This window comes from Bos indicus x Bos taurus, chromosome 7 (genome assembly GCF_003369695.1).
Source record: "Bos indicus x Bos taurus breed Angus x Brahman F1 hybrid chromosome 7, Bos_hybrid_MaternalHap_v2.0, whole genome shotgun sequence".
Lineage (NCBI taxonomy): Eukaryota > Metazoa > Chordata > Mammalia > Artiodactyla > Bovidae > Bos > Bos indicus x Bos taurus.
Window position 1 is genome coordinate 70,315,864 of NC_040082.1, and position 26,023 is coordinate 70,341,886.

At 39.6% G+C, this 26,023-nt stretch overlaps 1 protein-coding gene across 1 annotated transcript; it reads left to right on the forward strand.

The window, feature by feature from the left end:
* The first annotated feature begins 22,544 nt into the window (after positions 1 to 22,544).
* Positions 22,545 to 23,492, forward strand: LOC113895499 (olfactory receptor 56). Its single transcript, XM_027546785.1, has one exon. It carries the CDS (start codon positions 22,545 to 22,547, stop codon positions 23,490 to 23,492), a length of 948 nt encoding a protein of 315 aa, XP_027402586.1.
* Positions 23,493 to 26,023: the final 2,531 nt, after the last annotated feature.

The window sequence follows — 26,023 nt, forward strand, 5'->3', positions numbered from 1 at the left end:
CGCAGCACGCCAGGCCTCCCTGTCTATCACCAATACCCAGAGTTCACTCAGACTCACGTCCATCGAGTCAGTGATGCCATCCAGCCATCTCATCTTCTGTTGTCCCCTTCTCCTCCTGCCCCCAATCCCTCCCAGCATCAGAATCTTTTCCAATGAGTCAAATCTTTGCATGAGGTGGCCAAAGTACTGGAGTTTCAGCTTTAGCATCATTCCATCCAAAGAAATCCCAGGGCTGATCTCCTTCAGAATGGACTGGTTGGATCTCCTTGCAGTCCAAGGGACTCTCAAGAGTCTTCTCCAACACCACAGTTCAAAAGCAAAAATTCTTCGGTGCTCAGCTTTCTTCATAGTCCAGCTCTCACATCCATACATGACCACTGGAAAAACCATAGCCTTGACTAGACAGACCTTTGCTGGCAAAGTAATGTCTCTGCTTTTCAATATGCTATCTATGTTGGTCACAACTTTTCTTCCAAGGAGTAAGTGTCTTTTAATTTCATGGCTGCAGTCACCATCTGCAGTGATTTTGGAGCCCCCAAAATAAAGTCTGACACTGTTTCCACTGTTTCCCCATCTATTTCCCATGAAGTGATGGGACCAGATGCCATGATCTTCGTTTTCTGAATGTTCAACTTTTTCACTCTCCTCTTTCACTTTCATCAAGAGGCTTTTTAGTTCCTCTTCACTTTCTGCCATACAATGGTGTCATCTGCATATCTGAGGTTATTGATATTTCTCCCACAAACTTATTTGTTGCTAATTGAAGGAAAATTGCTTCACAATATTGAGCTGGCCTCTGCCATACATCAACATGAGTCAGCCATGGGTAAACATGTGTCCCTTCTTTCTTGAACTGTCCTCCCACCTCCCACCCCTTCCCACACCTCTAGGTTATTACAGAGGCCCAGTTTGCATTCCTTGAGTCATACAGAAAATTCCCATTGGTTATCTATTGTACACATGGTAGTGTATATGCTTCCATGTTCTTCTCTCCACTTGTCCCACCCTCTCCTTCCTCTTGCTGCCCCACCCTGGCCCATGTCCGTAAGTCTGTTCTCTATGTCTGCATCTCCATTGTTGCCTTGTAAATAAAGAAAGCTGAGCACCAAAGAATTGATGCTTTTGAACTGTGGGGTTGGAGAAGACTCTTGAGAGTCCCTTGGACTGCAAGGAGATCCAACCAGTCCATCCTAAAGGAGATCAGTCCTGGGTGTTCATTGGAAGGACTGATGGTGAAGCTGAAGCTCCAATACTTTGGCCACCTGATGTGAAGAGCTGACTCATTTGAAAAGACCCTGATGGTGGGAAAGATTGAAGGCGGGAGAAGGGGATGACAGAGTATGAGATGGTTGGATGGCATCATTGACTCAATGGACATGAGTTTGGGTAGACTCTAACTCCAGGAGTTGGTGATGGACGGGAATGCTGGCTTGCTGTGGTCCATGGGGTCACAAAGAGTCGGACATGACCGAGCAACTGAACTTAACTGAACTGAGTCTGTATCATTTGGTTGGTGCACTTAATCCATTTACATTTAAGGTAATTATTGATACATATGTTCCTATTGGCATTTTCTTGATTATTTTGGGTTTGTTTTTGTTTGTTTTGTAGGTTTTCTTTCTCTTGTGTTTACTGGCTATGTAACTCCCTTTAGTATTTGTTGCAATGCTGGTTTGGTGGTGCTGAATTCTCTTAATTTCTGCTTGTCCTTAAAGCTTTAGATTTGTCCATCATTTTTTTTTCCTCCATCAATTTTTAATGAGATCTTTGCCTGGTATAGTAATCGTGGTTGTAGGTTTTTCTCTTTCAGTACTTTAAATATATCCTGCCATTCCCTTCTGACCTGTAGAATTTCTGCTGAAAGATCCGCTGTTAATCGTATGGGTTTTCCCTTGTATGTTACTTGTTGTTTTTCCCTTGCTGCTTTTAATATTCTTTCTTTGTGCTTAATATCTGTTAGCTTGATTAATATGTGTCTCAATGTGTTTCTCCTTGGGTTTAACCTGTAGGGGACTCTCTGCACTTCTTGGACTTGACTGACTATTTCTTTTCCCATGCTGGGGAAATTTTCAACTATAATTTCTTCAAAAAATTTCTCAGTGCCTTTCTTTTTTTCTTCTTCCTTTAGGACCCCTATAACTTGAATATTGGTGCATTTAATATTGTCCCAAAGGTCTCTGAGGCTTTCCTCAATTCTTTTCATTCCTTTCCCTTCATTCTGCTCTTCAGCAGTTATTTCCACCATTCTATCCTCCAGCTTACTTATCGGTTCCTGTGCCTCAATTATTCTGGTATTGTTTGCTTCTAGAGTATTTTTAATTTCAGTAATTGTGTTATTCATCTCTGTTTGCTTATTCTTTATTTCTTCTATGTCCTTGGTGATTGTGTTAAATGTGTTTAACTGTGTTAAATGCTTCTTTCATTTTCTCCATTCATTTTCAAGTCTTCAGAGCATCTTTACTATCTTTATCCTGAATTCTCTTTCAGGGAGATTACTTATTCCTCTTTATTTATTTGGTCTTGTGAGTTTCTACTTTGCTCTTTCCTTTGTGTTGTACTTCTCTGTCTTTTCATCATATATACATATATTTTTTATAACTTGCTCCACTTGAGGTCTCCTTTTCCCAGGCTTTAGGGTTGTATTACTTCTTTTTATTTTTGCCCTTGGAGGGAAATGTTGGTTGGGTGGTTTGTGTTGATTTCTTGTTGGGGGTGACTTGTGCTTGTGTTCTAGTGGGAGGAGATCAAGTAGGTAATTACAGAAATACTGAGACATATGCACACACTCTTCTATACATATAGTTATAACCAAAGCATTCTAAAGAAGAGAGTACAGGAGATGGACTTGGTGAGCAGGGGAAACCTGAGGTGATATCCACGAATTGAAAGCAGAGTTAGCTAATGCTCAATCTGGAAATCTGAGCATGAGCAGCAGGCCAACTGGGGAATAGAGCATAGAGAGTGCAATAATTTAACTTACTTGGTGAAAGAAGAAAGAGTGAAGGAAAAGAGGGAGAATAAAAAAAGAGAGAAAAAAGAAAGAGGAGAAGGGAGGGAAAAGAGAAAAGGAAGCGCTGGAGAAGAGGATTTTAAAAATTTAAAAAGAGAGAAAAGAAAAATAGAAAAGCAAAGATGAATAGACATGTGTGGAAAAGATTTACATATATTCAGGAATAGCTACAGCTGGTAAAGAACAGTAGGGAAAGAAGTTGAATATATCCAAAACAAAATGCAAAACACTCATCAAGAAAAAAGAAAACGTGAGAAAGAGGAAAAAAGAAGAAAAAAAAAAAACCTAAAATGAATTTTTTTTTCTTGCCTTTTTTGACAAGAAACACAAAGAGGAAAACTCCACAGCACTGCAAAAGGCTAATATGGAGGTGGAAATATGTAGGGGGAATAAACAGTGTGATTTATAAGAAAAAGAAAAAAAAATATTAAAATGAATTTTTTTTTAAACAAGGAAAACAAAGCAGAAAACTCCATAGCACCTGAAAAAGGTAATGTGATGGTGGAAATATGTTGGGGAACAAGCAGTGTGATTTGTAAGAAGAAAGAATCTTAAAATGAATTTTTTTTCAGTGACAAGAAAAACAAAGAGGAAAACTCCACAGCACCAGTAAATGCTAGTGTGAAGGTGGAGATATGTAGGGGGAATAAACAGTGTGATTTATAAGAGAAAAAAAAAAAAAGAAAGAAAGAAAGAAAAAGGAAAAAGGAAAAAAATTTTTAAAGGGTTTTCAAGGTCGCAGTTCTTGGTTGTGGAGTCTGCCTCTGTGGATGGCATTGGGTTAGTGTCCTGTGATGTTTTCCTGGTTGGCAGAGCTTGTGCCTGTGTTCTGGTTGACGGAGCTGAATCTCGTCTCTCTCAAGTGCAGTGTCCAGTAGTAGGTTTTGGAGTGTCTATGGGTTCAGTATGCCTTTGGGTAGTCGTTCTAGCTTTCAGGGTGTTGCTGCTGCTGCTGCTAAGTCGCTTCAGTCGTGTCCGACTCTGTGTGACCCCATAGACGGCAGCCCAACAGGCTCCCCCGTCCCTGGGATTCTCCAGGCAAGAATACTGGAGTGGGTTGCCATTTCCTTCTCCAATGCATGAAAGTGAAAAGTGAAAATGAAGTCGCTCAGTCGTGTCCGATTCTTAGCGACTCCATGGACTGCAGCCTACCAGGCTCCTCCATCCATGGGATTTTCCAGGCAAGAGTACTGGAGTTAGGCACGTCTATTTCCGCAGCTGCTTCAAAGTGGCTCTCTCAGCAAAACTGCAGTGCCATCTGTCCCCTACTTGTCCTTGGGAATCACTGCTGGTGCTTCTGTTCCTCTGTCCTGCCCTGCGTTGCTGGCTGAAACTTGCTAGGTAGATGCTTGTGTGTATCCTTCTGCGTTGCAGCGTCTTGTGTGGGCTTCCCTCAGCCCCCTAAGCTCACCCTCTGTGTCGCAGGGCTATGTACACCTGTTTCAGCTCCCCGGGCTGGTCTCTGCCGAAAGGGGCTAATATGGACTTGTTTTGGCTCCCTGTGCCCGCCCTCTGCCATGCGGGGTTTATGTGCACTTGTTTCGTCTCGCTGCCTGCACTCTTTGTCCTTTTACTTACTTTTATAAGTATCTTTCAATAGCATTATAGTAAATATAAGATTCCATTCCAGTTTTAGAAGCAAGAAGTCCAAAATTCAGGAATCTGCAGATCTGGCGTCTTCTGAAGCATCCCCTTGGCTTGCAAATGGCTGCCTCCTGCTACCTCCTCACACGGTCTTCTCTGTGCTGAGGTGATCATATATTTTTATTATTTAGTTTGTTGATATTGTATACCACACTGATTGGTTTGCAGATATTGAAGAATTCTTGCATTGCTGTGATAAATCCCCCTTGATCATGGCGTATGATCCTTTAATGTATTATTGAATTCTCTTAACTTTTGCTTGTCTGCAAAGTTTTTTTATCTCTCCATCAAATCTGAATGAAAGTCCCACTGGGTAGAGTAGAGTTTGTTGTAGTTTCTTTCCTTACATCACTTTAAATATATTCTACCATTCTCTTCTGGCTTGTAGAGTTTCTGGTGAGAAATCAGCTTTCAACCTTATGGGAGTTCCTTTGTATGTTGTTATTTTTCCCTTGCTGCTTTTAATATTTTATCTTTGTCTTTAATTTCTGTCAATTTAATTGCTATGTGTCAAGACACATAGTAATTATTCCTCCTTGGATTTATCCTGACTGGGACTCTCTGCACTTCCTGGACTTGGTTGACTGTTCCTTTCTAATGTTAGGAAATTTTTCAGCTATAATCTCTTCAAATATTTTCTCTAGGCCTTTCTCCCTTCACCTTTTGGGACACTTCTAATGTGAACGCTGGTGTGTTTACATTGTTCCAGAGGTCTCTTAGGCTGTCTTCATTTCTTTTCATTCTGTTTTCTTTATTATGTTCCATGGCAGTGATTTCCACCATTCTGTCTTACAGGTCACTTATCTGTTCTTCTGCCTCAGTTATTCTGCTGTTTATTCCTTTTAATGTATTTTTTATTTCAGTTATTGTATTATTCATCTCTGTGTGTTCTTTAGTTCTTTTATGTCTTTTTTTAAAACCTTTTTTGCATTGTCTCTATCTTTGCCTCCACTTAATTCATTCTCTCTTCCAAGACCCTGGATCATCTTCACCATTATTATTCTGAATTCTTTTTCTGGTAAGTTGCCTATCTTCATTTCATTTAGTTGTTTTTCTGGGGTTTTATCTTGTTCCTTCATCTGGGACATAATCCTCTGCATTTTCATTTCAATTAACTTTCTGTGAGTGTGGTTTTCATTCTGGAGGCGGCAGGAATGTAGTTCTTCTTGCTTCTGCTGTCTTCCTTCTGGTGGATGAGTCTATCTAACAGGCTTGTGCAAGCTTCTTAGTGGTAGGGCCTGGCCATGGGTAGAACTGGTTCTTCCTCTGGTGGTCAGGGTTGTGCTCAGTAAAACTTTGATCCACTGTTTTGCTGATGGGTGGGGCTGTATTTTCTCCCTGTTAGTTGCTTGACCTGAGGTAACCTAGTCCTATAGTTTATAGGCTCTATGTAGGGCTAATGGCAATGGTCTCTAGGAGGGCTCATGCCAATGGGTGTTTTCTAGGGCTTCTGTTGCCAGTACTTTTGTCCCCATGGTGAGCCAGAACCAACCAATGCCTCTGCAGTGGACCCTCCAATGCTACAAAGTAGGTTTGGTTCAGTCTTCTGTGGGGTCACTGCTGTCCTTTCTTCTGGGTTCTTCAAAACAATGACTTTGTTATAGCTTTAAAAAATGTACCCCTTTTTCTTCTCTTGCTTCTAGCTCCTACACTGAGGATGATGTTCAGAAGAAGAGGCAGGAAGACCTGGGAACAGAGAAGAAAATTGTGTTTTAGCAAATTGATTTTCAGCACATTGGCTATTAAGCAGTTGAGTTACAGCAGTTACTACTCTCCTCCCTTTTCAGTTTTTCTCTTATCCTCCCTATCCTTCTCAAGTTCTTCAAAAAATTTTCAGAGGAAGGAACATTCCCAAACTCATTTTATGAGACCACCATTACCCTGATACCAAAGCAAGACAAAAATATCACAAAAAAGAAAATTACAGGGCAATATCATTGATGAACATGGGTGAAAAATCCTCAACAAGATACTAACAAGTTACAAAAGAAACAGAGTTGTAGGAAACAAAATTAATACACAAAAATCTGTTGCACTTATGTACACCAACAACAAAAGATCAGAAAGAGAAGAGACAACCCCACTTACCACCACTTGAAAAAGAACAAATACCTAGGATAAACTTCTCTAAGGATACAAAACACCTGTACTCAAAAACTATAAGACACTAATGAAAGAAATCAAAGACAACCCAAAACAGATGGAAAGATATACCATGTTCTTGGATTGGAAGAATCAATATTGTCAAAATGGCTATACTATCCAAAGCAATGTACAGATTCAACACAGCCCCTCTCAGACTACCAAGGGCATATTTCACAGAACTAGAACAAAAAATCTTAAAATTTGTATACAGAAACATAATACCTCTAACAGCCTTGGAAATCTTGAGAAAGAAAAATAGAGCTGAAGGAATCAGGCTCCTTGACGTCAGACTATACTACAAAGCTACAGTCATCAAAGCAGTATGTTATTGCCACAAAAACAGAAACATAGATCAATGGAACAGGATAGAAAGGCCAGAAATAAAACCATGAAAACATTTGCAAATGATGCTATGGACTAGTGATTAGTCTCCAGAATTTACAAATAGCTGATGTGGTTCAGTATCCAAAAGGCAAACAACCCAATCAAAAAATGGGCAGAAGACCTAAATAGACATTTCTCTAAAGAAGACATTCGAATAGCCAAGAGGCCACTGAAAAGATGTTCAATATTGCTAATTATTAGAGAAATTCAAATCAAAACTGCATTGCAGAACTCTCACACCAGTCAGAATGTCCATCATCAAAAAATCTACCAACAATAAATGCTGGAGAGGGTGTGGAGAAAAGAGAACCCTTTTGAATTGCTGATGGAAATGTAAATTGATTTAGCTACTGTGGAGAACAGTATGGAAGTTCCTTAAAAAACTACAAATAGAGCTGCCATATGATCCAGCAATTCCACTCCTTGGTATATATCTGGGAAAAAATATGGTTTGAAACAATACAGACACCCCAGTGTTTATTGCAGTATTGTTTACAATAACCAAGAGATGCAAGCAACCTAAATGTTCATTGACTGATGAATAAAGACGTGGTACATATATACAATGGAATAATAATCAGCCATAAAAAAGAATGAAATAATGCCATTTGCAGCAAGATGGATGGACCTTGAGATTATCAAATCAAGTGAAGTAAGACAGGTAGATACAGACAAATATTATATAATATTGCTTATATGCAGAATCTTAAAAATGATAGAAACAAATCTATTTTACAAAACAGAAACAGATTCAAAGACTTAGAGAATGAATTATGGTTACCAGGGGACAAGATTTTGGGGGTAGAGGGATAGATTGGGAGTTTGGGATTGACATGTGTGCATTAGCATGTTTAAAATTTATAACCAAAAAGAACTTACTGTAAAAAGATAAAAATTAAAGAAAATGAAAAAACTATATGTACCTAATAATGTAATCTTATGTAAAGTGAAACTTGAAAGAACTAAAATAGAAGTAGACAAATACACAACATAATGTGAGATTTTAGCACACTTTTCTTAGTAAATTTAGAATACAGTAATAAAATACCAGTAAGTATATGGAGGACTTGAACAACTAGAGTACCAACTTGACCTAGTGAACCTGTGTAGAAAATTCCACCTAATTACCACAAAACACACATTCTCTTCAAGTGGACACCCAACAGCTGCTAAAATTGATCACATGCTATTCTATAAAGCAAGTCTTGAACTATTTCAGAGCATTGAAATTAGACAAATTTCAATATTCTTCTAGTATTATGTTAGAAGTTAATTGAAAAAGTAAAAAATTCATTCATATGTATTATAAAGAATTAATAAACAGAAATCTCAATTAGATAGAGTTGTGAGACAAAAAGGGAGAACTTTCATGCTGTGGCATGATACCAAAGCCCAACTAGAAGAAGAAAAAGTTTACTGACAATGACTTGGCAAGTTAAAAGCTGTGGATTCTCTTTTCTCTACCCTTTCCAATTTCCTTTTCCTCTTTTTAAACGTGTTCTTCTTCCCTTTCTGTTAGGACACTTGCATAGGGCTCCTCATGATTGCATACCTTGAATTGCAATTTTCTGCTGATCATGAATAAATCCATCTTTGCTAGAGAAATATCTGGAGTTTATTTTCTTCAGGTAAAAAGTATATTCATATATACATAAATTAAGGGATAAGCTTCTAAGTAAACTGCAAATTAAATAAGAAAGCAAAATGGAAATTTAATGGAATAGGTAAAGCCATGTTTAGAGGGAAATTCATAACCTTAAGTTACCAGACAGGAAGTTAGTCAATAGCAATGAGAGGTAGCACCTGTAGCTAAATGTCCAATGGTCATCTAATATAACTGAGCAATTTACCAGGCCTGCCCCAAATATGCCACTAGTACCCTGAAAGAGTCAGGGGGATGGAAAAATCCCCCATCTGCTGATTGGCGAGACTTTTCCTACTCCAGCACATGCACACACCTCACACCATCATGTACTAAAGTAACCTTTGGTGGCCTTTGGGTTCATTAACTGCTCATAAATATTGCATGAATTGTTGTTGTCCAATTGCTCAGTTGTGTCCAACTCTTTGTGACCCCATGAACTTGCTCAAACTCATGTCCATTAAGTCAGCATTGCCATCCAGGAATCTCCTCTGTTGTCCCCTTCTCCTCCTGCTTTCAATCTTTCCCAGAAACAGGGTCTTTTCTAATGAGTTGACTCTGCATTAGGTTGCCAAAGTACTGGAGCTTTAGCTTTAGCATCAGTCTCTCCAATGAATATTCAGGATTGATTTCCTTTAGGATTGACTGGTTTGATTTCCTTGCATTCTAAGGGACTCTCAAGAGTCTTCTCCAACACCACAGCTCAAAAGCATCAATTCTTTGGTGTTCAGACTTCTTTATGTTTCAACTCTCATATCCATACATGACTACTGGAAAAACCATAGCTTTGACTATATGGATCTTTGTCGGCAAAAAATGCATACATCTAATTATAGCTGACTGAATTATGGGAAAGATAAGCATAGTAGAGCATCTTGTTACACAACCTGCAGCTGTCAATCAAGACTCAATCAATGACCCCCTGGATTATGGAAATGACCTTGCTTTAAAAACTCTGTACCCCAGCCCTCCAGGGCCATTGCCTCCCTTGGTATGGCCTACCTCTCTCTTGAGGTGTTCTTTCTGTTCTTTCTTTCCTTATCATCAACAAATTTTCTTGAAATGGATAAGACTTTAGATTCTTTTCATCCTTACCAAGAACCAAGGCCAATGGAAGGAGGGCTTTCCAGACTCTATTCCACTAAAAAAGTGGATGTACTTAAAAATGAAAAAGGCCGAAAATGTCTAATTTTCATCTCAGGAAGTTAGCAAAGAAGCATTATATATATATAAACCTCTTGTATGCCTTTATATATATTTTAAAATAAAAAACAAAAATTAGAAAATCAAGGTGTAGAAAGTAGTGTTCTAACATGTGTAAACGTGAGGGAGAAATTCACTGTCATACTGGTTTTTAAGTGCATAAAATATACCAAGAAAAATACGTTAAATACTCTGGAGAGAATTTCTCTGTACATCCCTTTTTAACTTTTGAATTTTTAAACTCATTACTACCGACTCAGAACAAATAAGCTAAACATGAAACAAAATAATTACAGATGCAACTTGGTGTTATATGGTGTTCTCTATGTCTCAGAATTTAAGCTGAAACAAAAAGTTGAGGACAACGGATGGTCAGTTCCCAACATTCAAAGAAGAATCAAACTGTAGGGGCAGGATTTACCCATGTGTGGTTCCAGATAGGCTCCATCACACAAGTTAGTCACAATTCCTTCAACCTGTGTCCCACAGGGGTTGACGGATCAAATGGAGAGACTGGGTCACAGAGAGACTGAATATATCTCTCTGAGATGACTTCTGATGAAGAAAGAACCTGTGGAGGGAAGTGGGTGATATTTTCCAAGAGTTGTCTACCCTAGTTATTGGCTAGACTTGAGTCACCTTGAAAGGGAAACTGGCCCTAATCTTTATTAAAGCCACAAAATTTATTTATTTCTTGTTGTTCAGTCGTTGTGCCCAACTCTGTGACTCCATGAACTGCAGCATGCCACTCTTCCCTGTCCCTCACTATCTCCCAAAGTTTACTCAAAAAAATGTCCATTGAGTCAGTGATGCCATCCAAAAGATGTTGAGCATCTTTTTGTATGCCTATTGGCCATCTGTATGTCTTCTTTGGAGAAATATCTAGATCCTTCACCCATTTTTTGATTGCTTTTTTGATATTGAGCTGTATGAGCCATTTGTATATTTTGGAAATTAATTCCTTGTTGGTCATATCATTTGCAAGTATTTTCTTACAGTTCATAGGTTGTTTTGTTTTGTCTATGGTTTCCTTTGCTGTGCAAAAGCTTATAAGTACGTCTCATTTGTTTACTTTTGTTTTTATTTCTGTTACTCTAGAAAGCAGATTCAAAAAATATTTCTGCAATTTGTGTTAAAGAGTATTCTGCCTACATTTCTTCTAGAAGTTTTATGATTTCTGATCTTATGTTTAGGTCTTTAATCCATTTTAAATTTGTTTTTGTATATGATGTTAGGGAATGTTCTAATTTTATTCTTTTATATGTAGCTGTGCAATTTTCCGTGCCTCACTTAGTGAAGAAGGTGTCTGAATGGGAGCCTTGCTGAGTAGAATATACTTGGTTGTAGGGTTGTTTTTTTTTCTTTCTCGTAACTCCAGTACTTTGGCCACCTCATGTGAAGAGTTGACTCATTGGAAAAGACTCTGATGCTGGGAGGGATTGGGGGCAGGAGGAAAAGGGGACAACAGAGGATGAGATGGCTGGATGCCATCACTGACTCAATGGACGTGAGTTTGAGTGAACTCCGGGAGATGGTGATGGACAGGGAGGCCTGGCGTGCTGCGATTCATGGGGTCGCAAAGAGTTGGACACAACTGAGCGACTGAATTGAACTGAACTGAACTTAAATATACTATGCCACTCCCTTCTGTTTTACAGAATTTCTGCTTAAAAGTCAGGTGGTAATCTACAGAAATTCCCCTGTATATAACTTCTTGCTTTTCCCTTGTTGCTTCTAATCTCTCTTTAGCTTAATTTTTGCCATTTTAATTATGTTGTATCCTGGTGTATTTCTCTTTGGGTTAATCCTGTTTGGATCTCTCTGTGCTTCCTGGACTTGGACGTTTGTTTTCATCCCCAGATTAAGAAAGTTTTCTTCTATTATGTCTTCAAATATGTTCTCAGCCCCCTTTTCTCCCTCTCTTCTCCTTCTGAGACACCTATAATGGGAATATGAGTGCACACGGTGTTGTCCCAGAGGTCTCTTAAACTGTCCTCATTTATTCATTTTTTTTCAATTTCACTGATTTTCACTACATCTTTCTAGCTCACCAATCTGTTCTTCTGTGTCATTTAGTCTACTGTTGATTGCTTCCAGTGTATTTTTCATTTCATTTGCTGTATTATTCATTTTTGGTTGCCTATATTTTCTAACTTTTGTTCAAAACTTTTAACTTCTCACTCTGTGCTTCCATTCTTCTCTTGAATTCTGTTATCATGTTAATGATCATCACTCTGAACTTTTTCTTATGTAAATTTCCCATCTCCACTCACTTTGTTTTTCCTCACAAGAGCTTTATCCTGTTCCCTCATTTGGAACATGTTCTTCTGTCTCCTCATTTTGCCTAAACTGCTATCTTTATTTCTATGTATTTCATAAGTTAGTTATGTTTTTTGACCTTGGACAAGTGAACTTTTGTAGGGGATATCCTATGTATCTCAGCAGTGCACTCCTCTGTGTGAGCTTCATGGGTTTTTCTGTATTGATGAGCTGACTATTGGGTCTGGTAGACTTGGTGCACTGCTGGCCTGCCAGGCCTTGTTATGTGCAGATGCTGCATGCTGATGGTAGGCAAGGTCCGGTCATGAGGTGGCTTGCTGCATAGCACCATTGGACCCCAGGGCCATTGCTGGCTGACTGGTGAGCAGAGTCAGTGTCTAGGAGATTATAGGGCTGGTGTCTGTTCACTAGTGAGTGAAGCCAGATCTTGGGGTTAGTGCTGGACCTCTGACAGGCAGAGTTGGATACTGGGGTCTTGCTGCAGGGCACAGGGGTCCCAGGACTGGTATCAGACTGTTGGTTATTGGGGCTGGTTCCTGACAGAGCTTTCTGTAGGGTCTGGGTGTTCCAAAGCTTGTGTTGTCCTGGTGATAAGTGGGGCCAGGGCCCAGGTGGTCTCAGAACAGGATCTGGCCTGCTGACTAGTGGCCTGAGTCCCTAGACTGCAGGGCTGTGATTGCCCTACAGATGTTATTCACTTGCTCTTGGGTGAGGTTGATCCCAAGGCTAGAGCAGTCTTGTTGTTTTAAGTATTCTTTTTATCTTTATGCTTCAGTCTGAATATTTTCTTCTGGTACTAATCCTATATTCAGCTGTGTCTATTCTGGAGGTAAATGCATGTATTTTGTTTGTAATTTTATTTAATATGTTTTTCAGCTCTCAAATTTCCATTTTCTAAAAAAAATTGATTCCAAGTTTCTAGTAAAATTCTCCACTATGTGATTTATAAATAATGGTTATTTCAAAGTCTATTTCTTATAACTCCTACACCTGAATCTCCCATATGTCTGTTTCTATTGCTTATTAACAATTTTTTGTTGTTGTTTATTTGGTCTTGTCTCCTGAGATGTTGGGTGATTTTATTAACTGTAGAAATAATTTGAAGGTTGTTACTTTCTAAAAAGAGAATTTGCTTTTGTTGACCATTAGAGTTAAAAAGATCACCTTAATATGATCTAAAATTGGACTGATTTAAAACTGTATTTTCGTCTTTGTGAAGCTCATCTCTTCCTAGCTCACCATTGCTTGTAGTGTATACCCTTTACAACACTCCACCTGAAAGACTGTTTTTCTTTTTTAAATTTTTTTAGAGGAGAATAACTGCCTCACTGCTAAGCTTTAACACTTATTTTTGGATTTCCAGCACATCAGACCCCAAAACTCTACTCAACTCCTAACCTTTTAGTCTCTGTTTTATGCTCGGTTTCTCATCCTCTGAACCTTATGCTATTTATTGATCAGCAGACACCTCAAGAGGAAAAGCTCATATAAAACTGAATTCACTTTAACATGCTTCCCTTTTCTCTATAATTCTGCTCCCTGAGTCTTGGCTGTCTTGATTTATTTCTGATGCTTTCAAATTTCTTTTTTATTTTGTCCAGATTTTCCAATTTTTTTGACAAATAGAAAGTTCAGTATGGAAACAAATATTTAATTTTGCTTAATTCTGTTAAGGATTTATTTGATACCAAAGTCAAAAGTATCCTTGATGTCTGTAATGGAACGAATGTTTGTGTCTCCCCAGAATTCATGGCAACCCACTCCAGTATTCTTGCTTGGAGAATCCTGTGGACAGAGGAGCCTGGAGGGCTGCTGTCCATAGGGTTGCGTGGCTGAAGTGACTTAGCATGTATGCATGCATTGGAGAAGGAAATGGCAACCCACTCCAGTATCCTTGCCTAGAGAATCCCAGGGACAGAGGAGTCTGGTGGGCTGCCATTTATGGGGTCGCATAGAGTCAGACACGACTGAAGCAACTTAGCAGCAGCAGCAGAATTCATGAGTAATGTTCTAATCCCTAGTATGACTGTATTTGGTGTAAGGAAGCAATTAAGGTTAAAGGAGTTCATAAGGATGGGGTTTTTTAATCTGATAGAATTAGTGTCCTTATAGGAGGAGATACCAGAGAGCTCATCCTTTCTCTGCACACACTCAGAGGAAAGATCACATGAGAAAAAAGTCACTATCTTCAACCCAGGAGGAGCGCCTACACCTGAAGCGGCATTCTGCCATAAACTTAATCTTGTACTTCCGGAACTGTAAGAAAACTAATTTCTGTTGTTTAAGCCACACAGACTTGGGTACTTTGTCACAGAAGCCTGAGCAGATGAATACAGCATCCATCACTCAGAGATCACCAGAACCACATTTATTGTCAAAGTTGGAGATTGCATTTCTGATCAAGGATTGAAGTGTTTCTTAGGATTTGATGTGTCTCACATTAAAAGAAAACCATTTAGAAACAAAGCACAAGTTACCTTGTGTGACATTAACAATTTTGTAACAAGCTCCTCTTACACTTTCTCACTAAAGACCCCTCTGTTCTCCATGTTGCATCAAACATTAACTAGCCTAACTCAGTTTGACTACAGTGGCATTTTATTTCTCTGCTCCCTGATTGAGAGGGGACTCAAAAGTTCTCCTTCTTGGGTACACTCCTAGAAACGGGACTGGCTTTTCAACTTCTGGATGGAGGCTCACTAACTACAAACACTCAGGGCCTGCTTCCATGGAGCTGACCAGATGACAGATCTCCAAGAAGAAGTTGACATGTGTTTCTCAGGGAGACTGTGTATGCAGGTGAATGCAGAATTGGTGCTTGGGGAATTCTGAAGTTGTGCGATAAGGTGGGGCAGCTCATGCTTGTAAGAAAAGGACAAAGTGCAGCAACAGTCTAGGGTCAAGATGACTAAACTGCTTCTTTGTCAAGTAGATATTTTGTGAGACCACCATCTCAAACCTTCTTAGGAAACTCTCTTCTGAGAGTGGTCTGTGTGAAGGACTGAAAGGAAACTGCCAGGGTCAGGAAATGAGGGGGTCACAAGAGGTCAACTGGAGACAGTCTGCCCTTACCAGGGAACTGTCACTGCAGAGTTCTCAGAAGGTGGGGAGGGCATTCAACATCTATTAACATGCAGGAATGATAGAGAGAGAGAGAGACAGACAGGCACATAGACAGACAAGCAGGTAGATCACACACTGGACTTCAGATATCTCACTGCAGATGACACTGATATATACCCAACAGGGTTCCCCAGTGCCCCCCTACATTCCTGATCTTCCCTTAAATCCTAGAAAATCCTAGAAAACCAAATAAGGAAGATCTCTAAGTATCAAAATGAAAGGAGCAGGATAAAAAGGAAATGGCAACCTACTCCAGTTTTCTTGCCTGGAGAATTCCATAGACAGAGGAACCTGGCAGGCTATAGTTCTTGGGATCGCGAGAATCAGACATGACTTAGTGCTATCTTTCTTTTCCACTCTTCCCTGTGGTGGGTCCCCAAGCTCCCAATCAGATCTGAACTGAGCAGAGGCCATGGGCAAGGTTTTTAATTTGGTGAGAGATTTAAGATATGACTTGTATCAAGCTGGATCTTAGCCTACCTGAAAGTTGGTCTTGATTAGCTAAGTGGAGATAGGTTTCTACCTGAAAGTGGACCAGACAGCCCTGGGATCAGCTTGAACTCCATCAAAGGTGGTGAAGGATTTTCCAGGAATGAAGGTGGTCCTAGCTAAACACAAAGCTGTTTTTTGGTTGTATGCAATCATGTTTCACCCAATCACTCTGTAGTTTAAATAAATAGTAACATAATAGATTTCACAGGATACAACAAATTGCCAGTTGTATGGAAAATACACTATGAGCTCAGAGAGGCTTAAAGGGTGTGGAATGAATTTTTAGAAGGGGAGAATAGTAATGAAGAGCTTTAGATGGGTATTTATAGAATAAATTGTTTCAGTAGGAAAAGACAAAACAGACAAAATAATTTCAAATAGAAGTTTAACTTGAGCAAAAATATGGATGTGGAAAAACTTCAAGTACTTATAGGAAACCAGAGTAGGTCAGCAGGTTGAGGACAATGACAGAGAAGGAGGCTGGAGCAGAAGGGTATGAATGGCTGTATGAAATTTCTTAAAAAAACAGTTTACTGTGCCTAGAAGTAGCCTGACAGAGGTCTATTTATTCCTAGGTCTCTCTGTCTCCACCTCCCTGTGTCTTCCCAGCTATCTTTTCGATTCCCCTTCTCTCAGCCTTCTGATCTAATCTGTTCTTTCTGTGCATCAACCTCCAACTGAAGGCCCCAAGAGCTTTGTATGGCAGATAAAACATATTTATTACTGTTGTGAAAATAAAATAAAAATCAGTCATACTTCAAAGAGTTAAAGAATATTAGCGCGTATATATGGAACTTAGAAAGATGGTAACGATGACCCTGTATATGCGAGACAGCAAAAGAGACACAGATATAAAGAACAGACTTTTGGACTCTGTGGGAGAAGGCGAGGGAGGGATGATTTGAGAGAATAGCATTGAAACATATATATTACCATATGTGAAGTAGATCACCAGTCCAAGTTCGATGCATGAAATAAGGCATTCAAAGCCGGTGGGAGGAAGGTGGAAGGGAGGTTCAGGACAGGGACACATGTACACCCATGGCTGATTCATGTCAATGTATGGTAAAAACCACTACAATATTGTAAACTAATTAGCCTCCAATTAAAATAAACATATTAATTAAAAAAACAGAGTTAAAGAAAAACATAAATTGACCTAGGCAATTTGGTTTCCAATGAATTGGTCATTTTGAAAATTGATTTCATAGGACATAAAGACAAAATTAAAGTGACTATTAACTTATCATCAAACCTGGGGCATCCTTGAGAGTGAAAGAAAGTGCTGTCCATGATTACACTGGGATGACAGACATGATAATGAAATCACAGGACTGCTCACAGAAAAACTGTGAAAGACACTGATTTGACAAGGTTTGGGATGACACACAGCACCCCTGACACCATTTGACTCTCTTGAAGATGAATGCTCTTCTTTCCCTCCCATTAGGTTATAAACTCCTTAGGGCTAGAATTGTGTTCAGTCCCCACCTTTGATTCAAGTGTAACTGTTCACTCAGTGCTCTGTATATCATGGGTTCTCAATAAATATATATTGACCTCATGGGGAAGGCAAAAAAAAATAAATAAATAAATAAACGTGGATTGTGGGATGCAGAAAAAGCCTATCAGGAAATCCAAGGGTGGAGACCCCATGAGAGACCTCAGGGTCACTGTGAAAATGTGGAATTTGTCTGTGATGGAGGTTAGAGCACCAAGAAACTTGCCCCACTTCCTGTGCCCTGGCTGCCCTGTGCCTCTCTAATGGCCAGGTTTCCTCCCTCCATCCTGCTGGCCTTCTTCTGGTCTTGTCCCCAAGCTCCCTATTTGGTTTTCTTTAATTATAAGCTTGGGAGCTTCTGCTCCAGGGCTGGAATTTGTGGGCTCCTCTGGGACTTCACAGTTTTAACTTCCTCACTCAGATTCAGTGTTAAGTATTTCACAGGCAATGGGAGACAGTTCTGCAATAAGGGCAGAGAGGCAGCCCATGGAAGGTGGACTGGCATCAGAGGGTGGGCTCAGGTACACAGATCCTGACTCTGTCCCCGTCTGCCCACCACCATCTCCTTGACTAAGTTCACTTTCTCCATATCCCCTTATGCTAAGAGGAAGCTGTTGTCTGTCTGAGTCTTGCTGTGTGAGCTGGAGAGTCACAGGGAGGCTGCAGGCAACACCTCAGCCTGAGTCTGGCTGAGAAGTTGGTGGGGGCAGAGGAAGGAGGTCAAAGCTGGGGGAAGGGTCTCCTCCCTGTGTACTCTGACCCAGTAAGTACAAATAAGAAAAGGGCAATGAAATGATTTTGACACTGGAATCTCTGCCATAGGGTATCTGCTGAATTTTTTTTTCCTTCAGGGAACCCACTTAAAGGTGAGTGAGGATCTTTTCCTGTCACCCTTCTTCTCTCCTCTTTCCAGTTCCTATTGCTAATTGCTGGTCATTTCACATTTCTGTTTGAATATTATTTTTTCTTCCCATTGTTGTCTGTCTCCTTCAGCTTATTTTCCCTTTTTTTGGAATTGGTGGTGGGCATATACCTTTTAGTGTTATGTGTCTTTTCTGTCTTTCTTCTAGTCCTTTTCTTTTTAAAAATTGTTTAGTTTTAATTGAAGGATAATTGTTTAGCAATATTGTATTGGTTTATGCCATACATCAACATGAATCAGCCATAGTACCTCTATGTACGTATGTCGCCTCCCTCTTGAACCTCCTTCCCACCTCCCACCCCATTCCATCCCTAGTTTGTCACAGAGCCCACCTTTCTTCTAGTTCTTTGCATTTGATCTATTTCTCTGTTTTTCTTCCTTTAATTTCTAATTGATCTTTTCCTTTTTTTTTCTCTCGGTTTGGATTGGGAGCCTTAGTGTTGGGTTCCTGGGTTGAATAGTGGTTTACAGCAGGAAGACAAAGGATGAGTGGGGAGAGGTAGGGGTGAAGGGGCAGGAAGGACAGGACTGATATGGGACTTAGTGTCAACCTGTCCTCCAATGTATGTTTTAGCTACAAAGTGGCTTCTCTATGCTGTCCTTTCTAGGGAAAAAATGAAGCCATTAACTAAATAGCGGAAAGGAAGGAAATTAATGAGCAGGAAATTAATAACGTGGAATACTAGGATAGTTTCTTGAGTTGTTTGCATATTACAATCACTCATTCAACAATATTTACTTAGTGTATAATACATGTCAGTTACTGCTCTAGGAGCTGGGGATTCCGGATGAGAAAAAATGGCACTGGGGGATATGGGTTCTAGTTGAAAAGCAGAAGACAAATCTGTATGAATTAAATGTAGCAAGTCTGACGGTGTTGAATGCTATGAGAAACACAAGGCAGGGAAGGAATAGGGAGGAGAGAAGGATTTCAATTGCAAATAGGTCTGAGGAAGCCCTGGCTTAGAAGGTTAGCTAGTAGGTGAAGGGACAAGGTAGAGTTTATGTGCGATCAAGTTTCCATGAATAGGTAAGAGCAAGCACTAAGGTCCCTGAGGCTGGGATGGGAGTAAACACAGGATGCTGGTGAGACCAGAGTCATGAGGATTCTGGGGAGAACAGAAGAAAAGGAGGTCTGAGTGGTGATAGAAAGTCTGTTGATAAAAGCATTCCTTTATTCTTGAAATTTTTTGTCTTTTATTCTTACAGAGATGAGTTCACTTTAGTGGTTAGCTGCTCAGTCACGTCCAGCTCTTTGCGACCCCATGGCTACCCTGTCCATGGGGATTCGCCAGGTAACAATGCTGGATGGTTTCCATGCCCTCTTCCAGGGGCTGTTCCCAACCCAGGTCTCCTGCCTTGCAGTGCAGTGTGCGAATAGACTAGCATAGGGGCAGGAATGGAATGGCTGATGAGATGAATTCAGTTAGAGACCATCATCATCCAGAAGAGCAGTGATGACAGTGTGGCCAGGTAGGATGGGCAAGAATGGAAAGTGGTCAGGGGTCGATACATTTTGCAGAAAGAACCACCAGAGATTTATGATGTTGGGATGTGAGAGGGAAGGAGAAATTCAATATGACCCATGTGTTATATCCTGAGAAACTGGACAGCCCTGCCCTTAATTTACATGGGAAGGTTAGACCAGGTGTTTTGTTTCTCCAGAGGAGACCAAGGACTCTATCTGATCACTTTAGGTAGGATAAGCCCATTGAACATCCAAATGGAGATGGTGAGTATAGAGTGATATAAGAATTAGAATTCAAGGGAGCTTATATGTCATTAATCAACTCTATAGTATTGTAGCATACAGTGGTGGGTGAGGGGGAAAGTGGAGGTGTGGAGTGTATGTCTTTGAAGGTACATGCAGCCAAATGATTATATACACATTGGGTCCTTAACATAAAAGGAGGAATTGCTGGTGTGAGGTGGAACCTGGTTTGTTCAGTTGATTGATTCAGTCTGGGTCTGATATGGCCAAGATGGTATTTGAAGACTATAGGAACAGTGATTTGCTCCTGTAGTAGGACCTTCCATCATACCTTTGTGTTGTTTTTGGCAAGGATACCTGGGCATGTCTTTTCTGGGCATGAGTCAGAACATGCTCTGTTCTGTAGGAATTCAGCTCAGAGAGCCTACCTCCATGGTGGTGAATCTGGGCAAGGCTATCCTAGTTTTAGAAATTACTCTGTTTCTTTGTACAAAGAGTGTATCTTGTGTGGTTGCCTTGTTTCTTCTTTGCAAGGAGGTAAAGTAGACATGAATATATCCTAAATCAATGTCTCCTGGATACCCCTGTTATCCATTTGCAGAGAAATTCTATTCTTTTGTAAGTATCTCAAGATCAGATCAGATCAGATCATTTGCTCAGTCTGTCTGACTCTTTGCGACCCCATGAATCGTAGCACGCTAGGCCTCCCTCTCCATCACCAACTCCCGGAGTTCACTCAGACTCATGTCCATCGAGTCAGTGATGCTATCCAGCCATCTCATCCTCTGTCATCCCCTTCTTACTATATCACTTACTATCCCTCAGATGAAGAAATATAGCAATGAAGTAATATATTGAGGTCAAGAACAAGGGCTACAGCAATTGAAGCGGGAGTCTCTCTACTTTCAGAAAATGGAAGTTGCAGCTATATATTAGTTCACCTTGATTATTTTATTCAATCAACACATATGTATTGAGGATATACTATGAACCAGGAAGCCATTAGGGGCTGAACCCATTAGGGGGTGCCAATGTCATGGTGAATGATAAATGATGCTCTTATTCCAATAGGATGAGACAGACAATAAAAGTTATAAAATGTAATCCTGTGTGTGTTGAATGGTATAAGTGCTGTGGACAAAACAAAAGCAAGAAAGGACTTGAAAATGCAAGATGTTTATAATTTTAGTGACTTTCACAGAATGTATCTCTTAAGAGATTGGCATTTGAGTAAAAATCTGAAGCAGATGAGAGATAGAAATATGAGGAAAGAGCATTCCAAAGAGGAAAAATGCAAAGATCCAAAGGTGGGAGTGTCCGAGGAAATTCAAGGAAACACAGTGAGCAAAGGGGACATGGTAGGAAACGAGGTCAGAGATATGAGTGTGCGTGTTTGTGTGTGTATCGTGTAGGGCCTGTGTGCCACTCTAAGTATTTGGGCCTTATGTGGGGTAATTTGGAGCTTCCCTGGTGGCTCTTATTTAATTTGAGAAGTCATTGAGATGCTTTCAGCAAGAAAATTACATTGTATGACTTACATTTTAAGCAGACTCATTTGAACTGTTATGAGAATAGACTCTAGGGTTTCAATGGTAGAAGCCCGGAGACTGACTAGAAGCCTGTAAGAGTCCATCTAAGACAGAATAGTGGCTTGGACCAAGGCAGCTGTAGAGGAGATAAGCATTAACTGGATTCTGAGATATTATGAATAATATAGACAAGAGGCTTTTCTGATAGTTGGATGTAAAAGACATAGAAGAATTAAAAATAATTCTAAGGTATTTGAGCTCAGCAAAATAAAGAACATCTCAAGTATCCATTACTTTCCTTTATTATAACATATATGAATTATCTCTTGGGATGAAATGGTCCAAGTTCTGCTAGAGATAGTATACTGAGTCCATCTAGTCCTGCTAAAAAGAGTCAGTGCCATATGGGAAAGCCAGTATTTTGCCTATTGAAAGAGGATTGTCCAATAGTCCTGTGACACATAAACTAACTCAGATTCTATTCTTCTTGGTATGGATACATACAAATGTAGATAAATGGTTCAATTCTATGAGATAGCAAATATCTTATCATCTATATTTTGGGAAAAATGTAAGAATGTGCTGTGCTAAATCGCTTCTGCCATGTCCAACTCTTTGCAACCCTATGGACTAGCTGGCCAGGCTCCCCTGTCCATGGGATTCACCAGGCAAGAATACTGGAGTGGGTTACCATGCCCTTCTCTAGGGGATCTGCCCAACCCAGAGATCAAACCCATGTCTCTTACATCTCTGGCATTGGCAGGTGGGTTCTTTACCACTGTGCCACCTGGAAAGCTCCTAACCTCTTATATATCCCTAAGTATGTACTATTGTGCTCTAATGAATTACAAAAGATACAGATGACTGAAGAAGAATAATTCAGAGATTAGTAAAGACATGTCTCTCAATCTCAGAATTTCTCTGTCCATGTTTTCAGGTGACTGTGAACAACTGAACCATGGGGATATGGTTGAACCAATCATCCATAGATGGCTTCATTCTCTTGGGCATCTTTTCTCATAGCCAGGCTGATTTTGCCCTATTCTCTGTGGTTATGGTGGTCTTCACAGTGGCCCTCTGTGGGAATGTCCTCCTCATCTGCCTCATCTACATGGATCCTCGACTTCATACACCCATGTACTTCTTCCTCAGCCAGCTCTCCCTCATGGACCTCCTGTTGGTCTGTGACATTGTGCCCAAGATGGCATTCAACTTCTTGTCTGGCAGGAAGTTCATCTCCTTTGTGGGTTGTGCCATACAAATTGGATTTTTTGTCTCTCTTGTGGGATCTGAAGGGCTCTTGCTGGGACTCATGGCTTATGACCGCTATGTGGCCATTAGCCACCCACTTCACTATCCCATCCTCATGAGCCAGAAGGTCTGTCTGCAGATTGCTGGGAGTTCATGGACTTTTGGGATAATAGATGGAATGATACAAATGGTGGGAGCCATAAGCTTACCCTACTGTGGCCCAAGGAATGTGGATCATTTCTTCTGTGAGGTTCCAGCTTTATTGAAACTGGCCTGTGTAGACACATCCATTTTTGATTCCCTGCTTTTTGCTTGCTGTATCTTCATGCTGCTCCTGCCCTTCTCCATCATTGTGGCTTCCTATGCTCGAATTTTGGGGGCTGTGCTCCATATGCACTCTGCTCATGCTCGTAAAAAGGCTCTGGCCACCTGTTCTTCCCACCTTACTGCTGTGTCCCTCTTCTATGGGGCAGCCATGTTCATCTACCTTAGGCCTAGGCGCTATCGGGCCCCAAGCCATGACAAGGTGGTCTCTCTCTTCTACACAGTCCTAACACCTATGCTCAACCCTCTCATTTATAGCTTGAGAAATCGGGAGGTGATGGGCGCCTTGAAGAAGGGGCTGGATCACTGCAGGGTTGGCAACTGGCACTGAACACCAGGGCATCTGGAGCCTGGTGCTGCCACCTCCTGTTTGCATAATGTTGGCAAGTCATTCACACTTTGTGAGTGACTGTTTCCTTATCAATAAATGGGAATCATGACACTGCCCTACCTCACAGGGATTTTGTTGGGATAACTATATGTAAATCTAAAGTGCCATGAGGAAGCAATGCATTGTTATTATCATTATTGATCATTTATGAAGTCTTTGAAGGAAATTCACTCTATTTTTAATTCTTCTTGGTTATAGTTGTGTTTTATTGAGTGCTTGCTATGTCCCGGCCACAGTCTTTTTTCATTTATGTATCATCTATATTATTTAGTTGATGATTTCACCTAAATATAAATATTTTTAAATAAAAATTTTCTAGATGGGAGAAATTGAGTCTCTATGATTCTTTATTGGGTGGTTCCTAGTCTAAGGGATGTGGGGGAGGGAGAGTCACGGAATGGGAGTTTGGGGTTGGTAGATGAAAACTACTTCCTTTAGAATGGGTAAGCAACAAAGTCCTACTGTGTAGCACAGGTAACTATATCCAATCTCCTGGGATAAACCATAACGGAAAAGAACTTTTAAAAAAGAATATATATATGTGTAAAACTGAGTCACTTTGCTGTATAGCGAAGATTGGCAAAACATTGTAAATCAATTATACTTAAATAAAAAAGAAATACAAATATATCCCTAAATGCTAATAAATTATTTATGTATTTCCAGTACCTGGTTTTGTGTCTCATAGGTAGTAGTTACTTAATAAACCTTATTAAATGAAGGCAAAAAGAAGACATCAAAAGAGATATATGTATGAAAACATTTCTAAAAGCACTATTCAGGTGCCAGACTTGCTGTGGCAACTGTGATTATTTCTGTACTTAAAGTTCTGCAAAAGTAAAACTATATCTGTTTTGGAAAGTAGAGATTAGAACAGAAATAAAGACAGAATTCAAGCCATTGTTTAATAACTTACATATCAGTCAGGGTACAGCCAGGAATAAAAACTTTTTAAGTTACTTTAGCAGAAAAAGTGTAGTGTAAGGAGTTGTTAACCAGATATTTGAGAACTGAAATGACAAAAGAACACTAAGGATTGCAGAGGAAAAAACAATCTGCAAAAAGAAGTTACTCTTCCTGGTGTGAGGTTGTTCGGTTGCTCAGTTGTGTCTGACTCTTTGTGACCCCATGGACTGCAGCACATCAGGCTTCCCTGTCCTTCACTATGTTCCTTAGTTTGCTCAGATTCATGTCCACTGAGTCAATGATGCCATCCAACCATCTCATCCTGTCACCCCCTTCTCCTCCTGCCCTCAATCTTTCCCAGCATCAGGGTCTTCTCCAATGACTTGGCTCTTCACATCAAGTGACCAAAGTATTGGAGCTTCAGCGTCAGTTCATGGTATTCTCTTATACTCATTTCTATTTCTGTACAGTCTCTAGTAATATCCCTACTTTCATTTCTGATTTTAGTTATTTTATTGACTTCTCTCTTTTTGTTTGCCATTCTAGCTTAAGTTTGTTCAATTTTGTTTATCTTTAAAGAAAAGACTTTTGGTTTGGTCAATTTTATTTAGTTTTTTAATCTCTTTATCGTCACTCTAATCTTTGCTTTTTTCATTCTTCTAGCTTTTGGTTTAGTTTTCTCTTTTTCTTTAAAGTATAAAGTCAGGTAATCATTTTGAGTTCTTTACTTCCTTTCTGATACAGGCTGTAAGAGTCTCTCTGAGCATTACTTTCCTGGCATCCCATATTTTGGTATATTATGTTTTCATTTTCATTTGTCTCAAGATTTTTTCTAATTTATCTTTAATTTATTCTTTGGTCCATTTGTTTTTTAAGAGTGTGCTGTTTAATTTCCACATTTTTTGAATTTTCCATTCTCTTCCTATCACTGATATCTAGTTTCATTCTATTTTGGTCAAAGAAGATATTATATTATTTCAATATTTGAAATTTATTGAGATAATTTTTAGTCTAACATGTGGTGTATCCTGGGGAGTGCTCCATGTACACTTGAGGAGAATGTGTGTCTTCTGTTGCTGGGTAGAGTGTCCTATATATGTCTGGTAGACAAAGTTGGGTTATAATATTGTTGATATCTTCTATTTTCTAATTAATATTCTGTCTAGATGTTCTATCAGTTTTTGAAAGTTAAATACTAAGTCTTCAACCATTATCACAGAACTATCTCTTTTCAGTTCAGTTTTATCAAAGTTTGCTTCACGTTAATTTGAGGCTATGTTTAATACATGTATGATTAAAATTGTTATAGCTTCTTGATGAATTGACAATTTTCTCAACACAAGATGTACTTAGTTTCTTGTAACATATAATATAACATAGTCTTTTAAACTATATTTTTTTCTTATATTAATATTTCCACCTCAGCTATTTTTTGGCTACATTTGTGTGGAGCATCTTTTTTCCATCTTTTTATTTTCCATCTACTTGTGGTTTCAAATCTAAGAGAGTTTCTTATAGACAAGATGGAATTGAATGATATTTCAAAAAATGTGTTTTGCCAGTCT

What these genes read in the sequence shown, in the direction of transcription:
- LOC113895499 (XM_027546785.1), top strand. Translation starts at nt 22,545, where the DNA reads ATGGGGATATGGTTGAACCAATCATCCATAGATGGCTTCATTCTCTTG.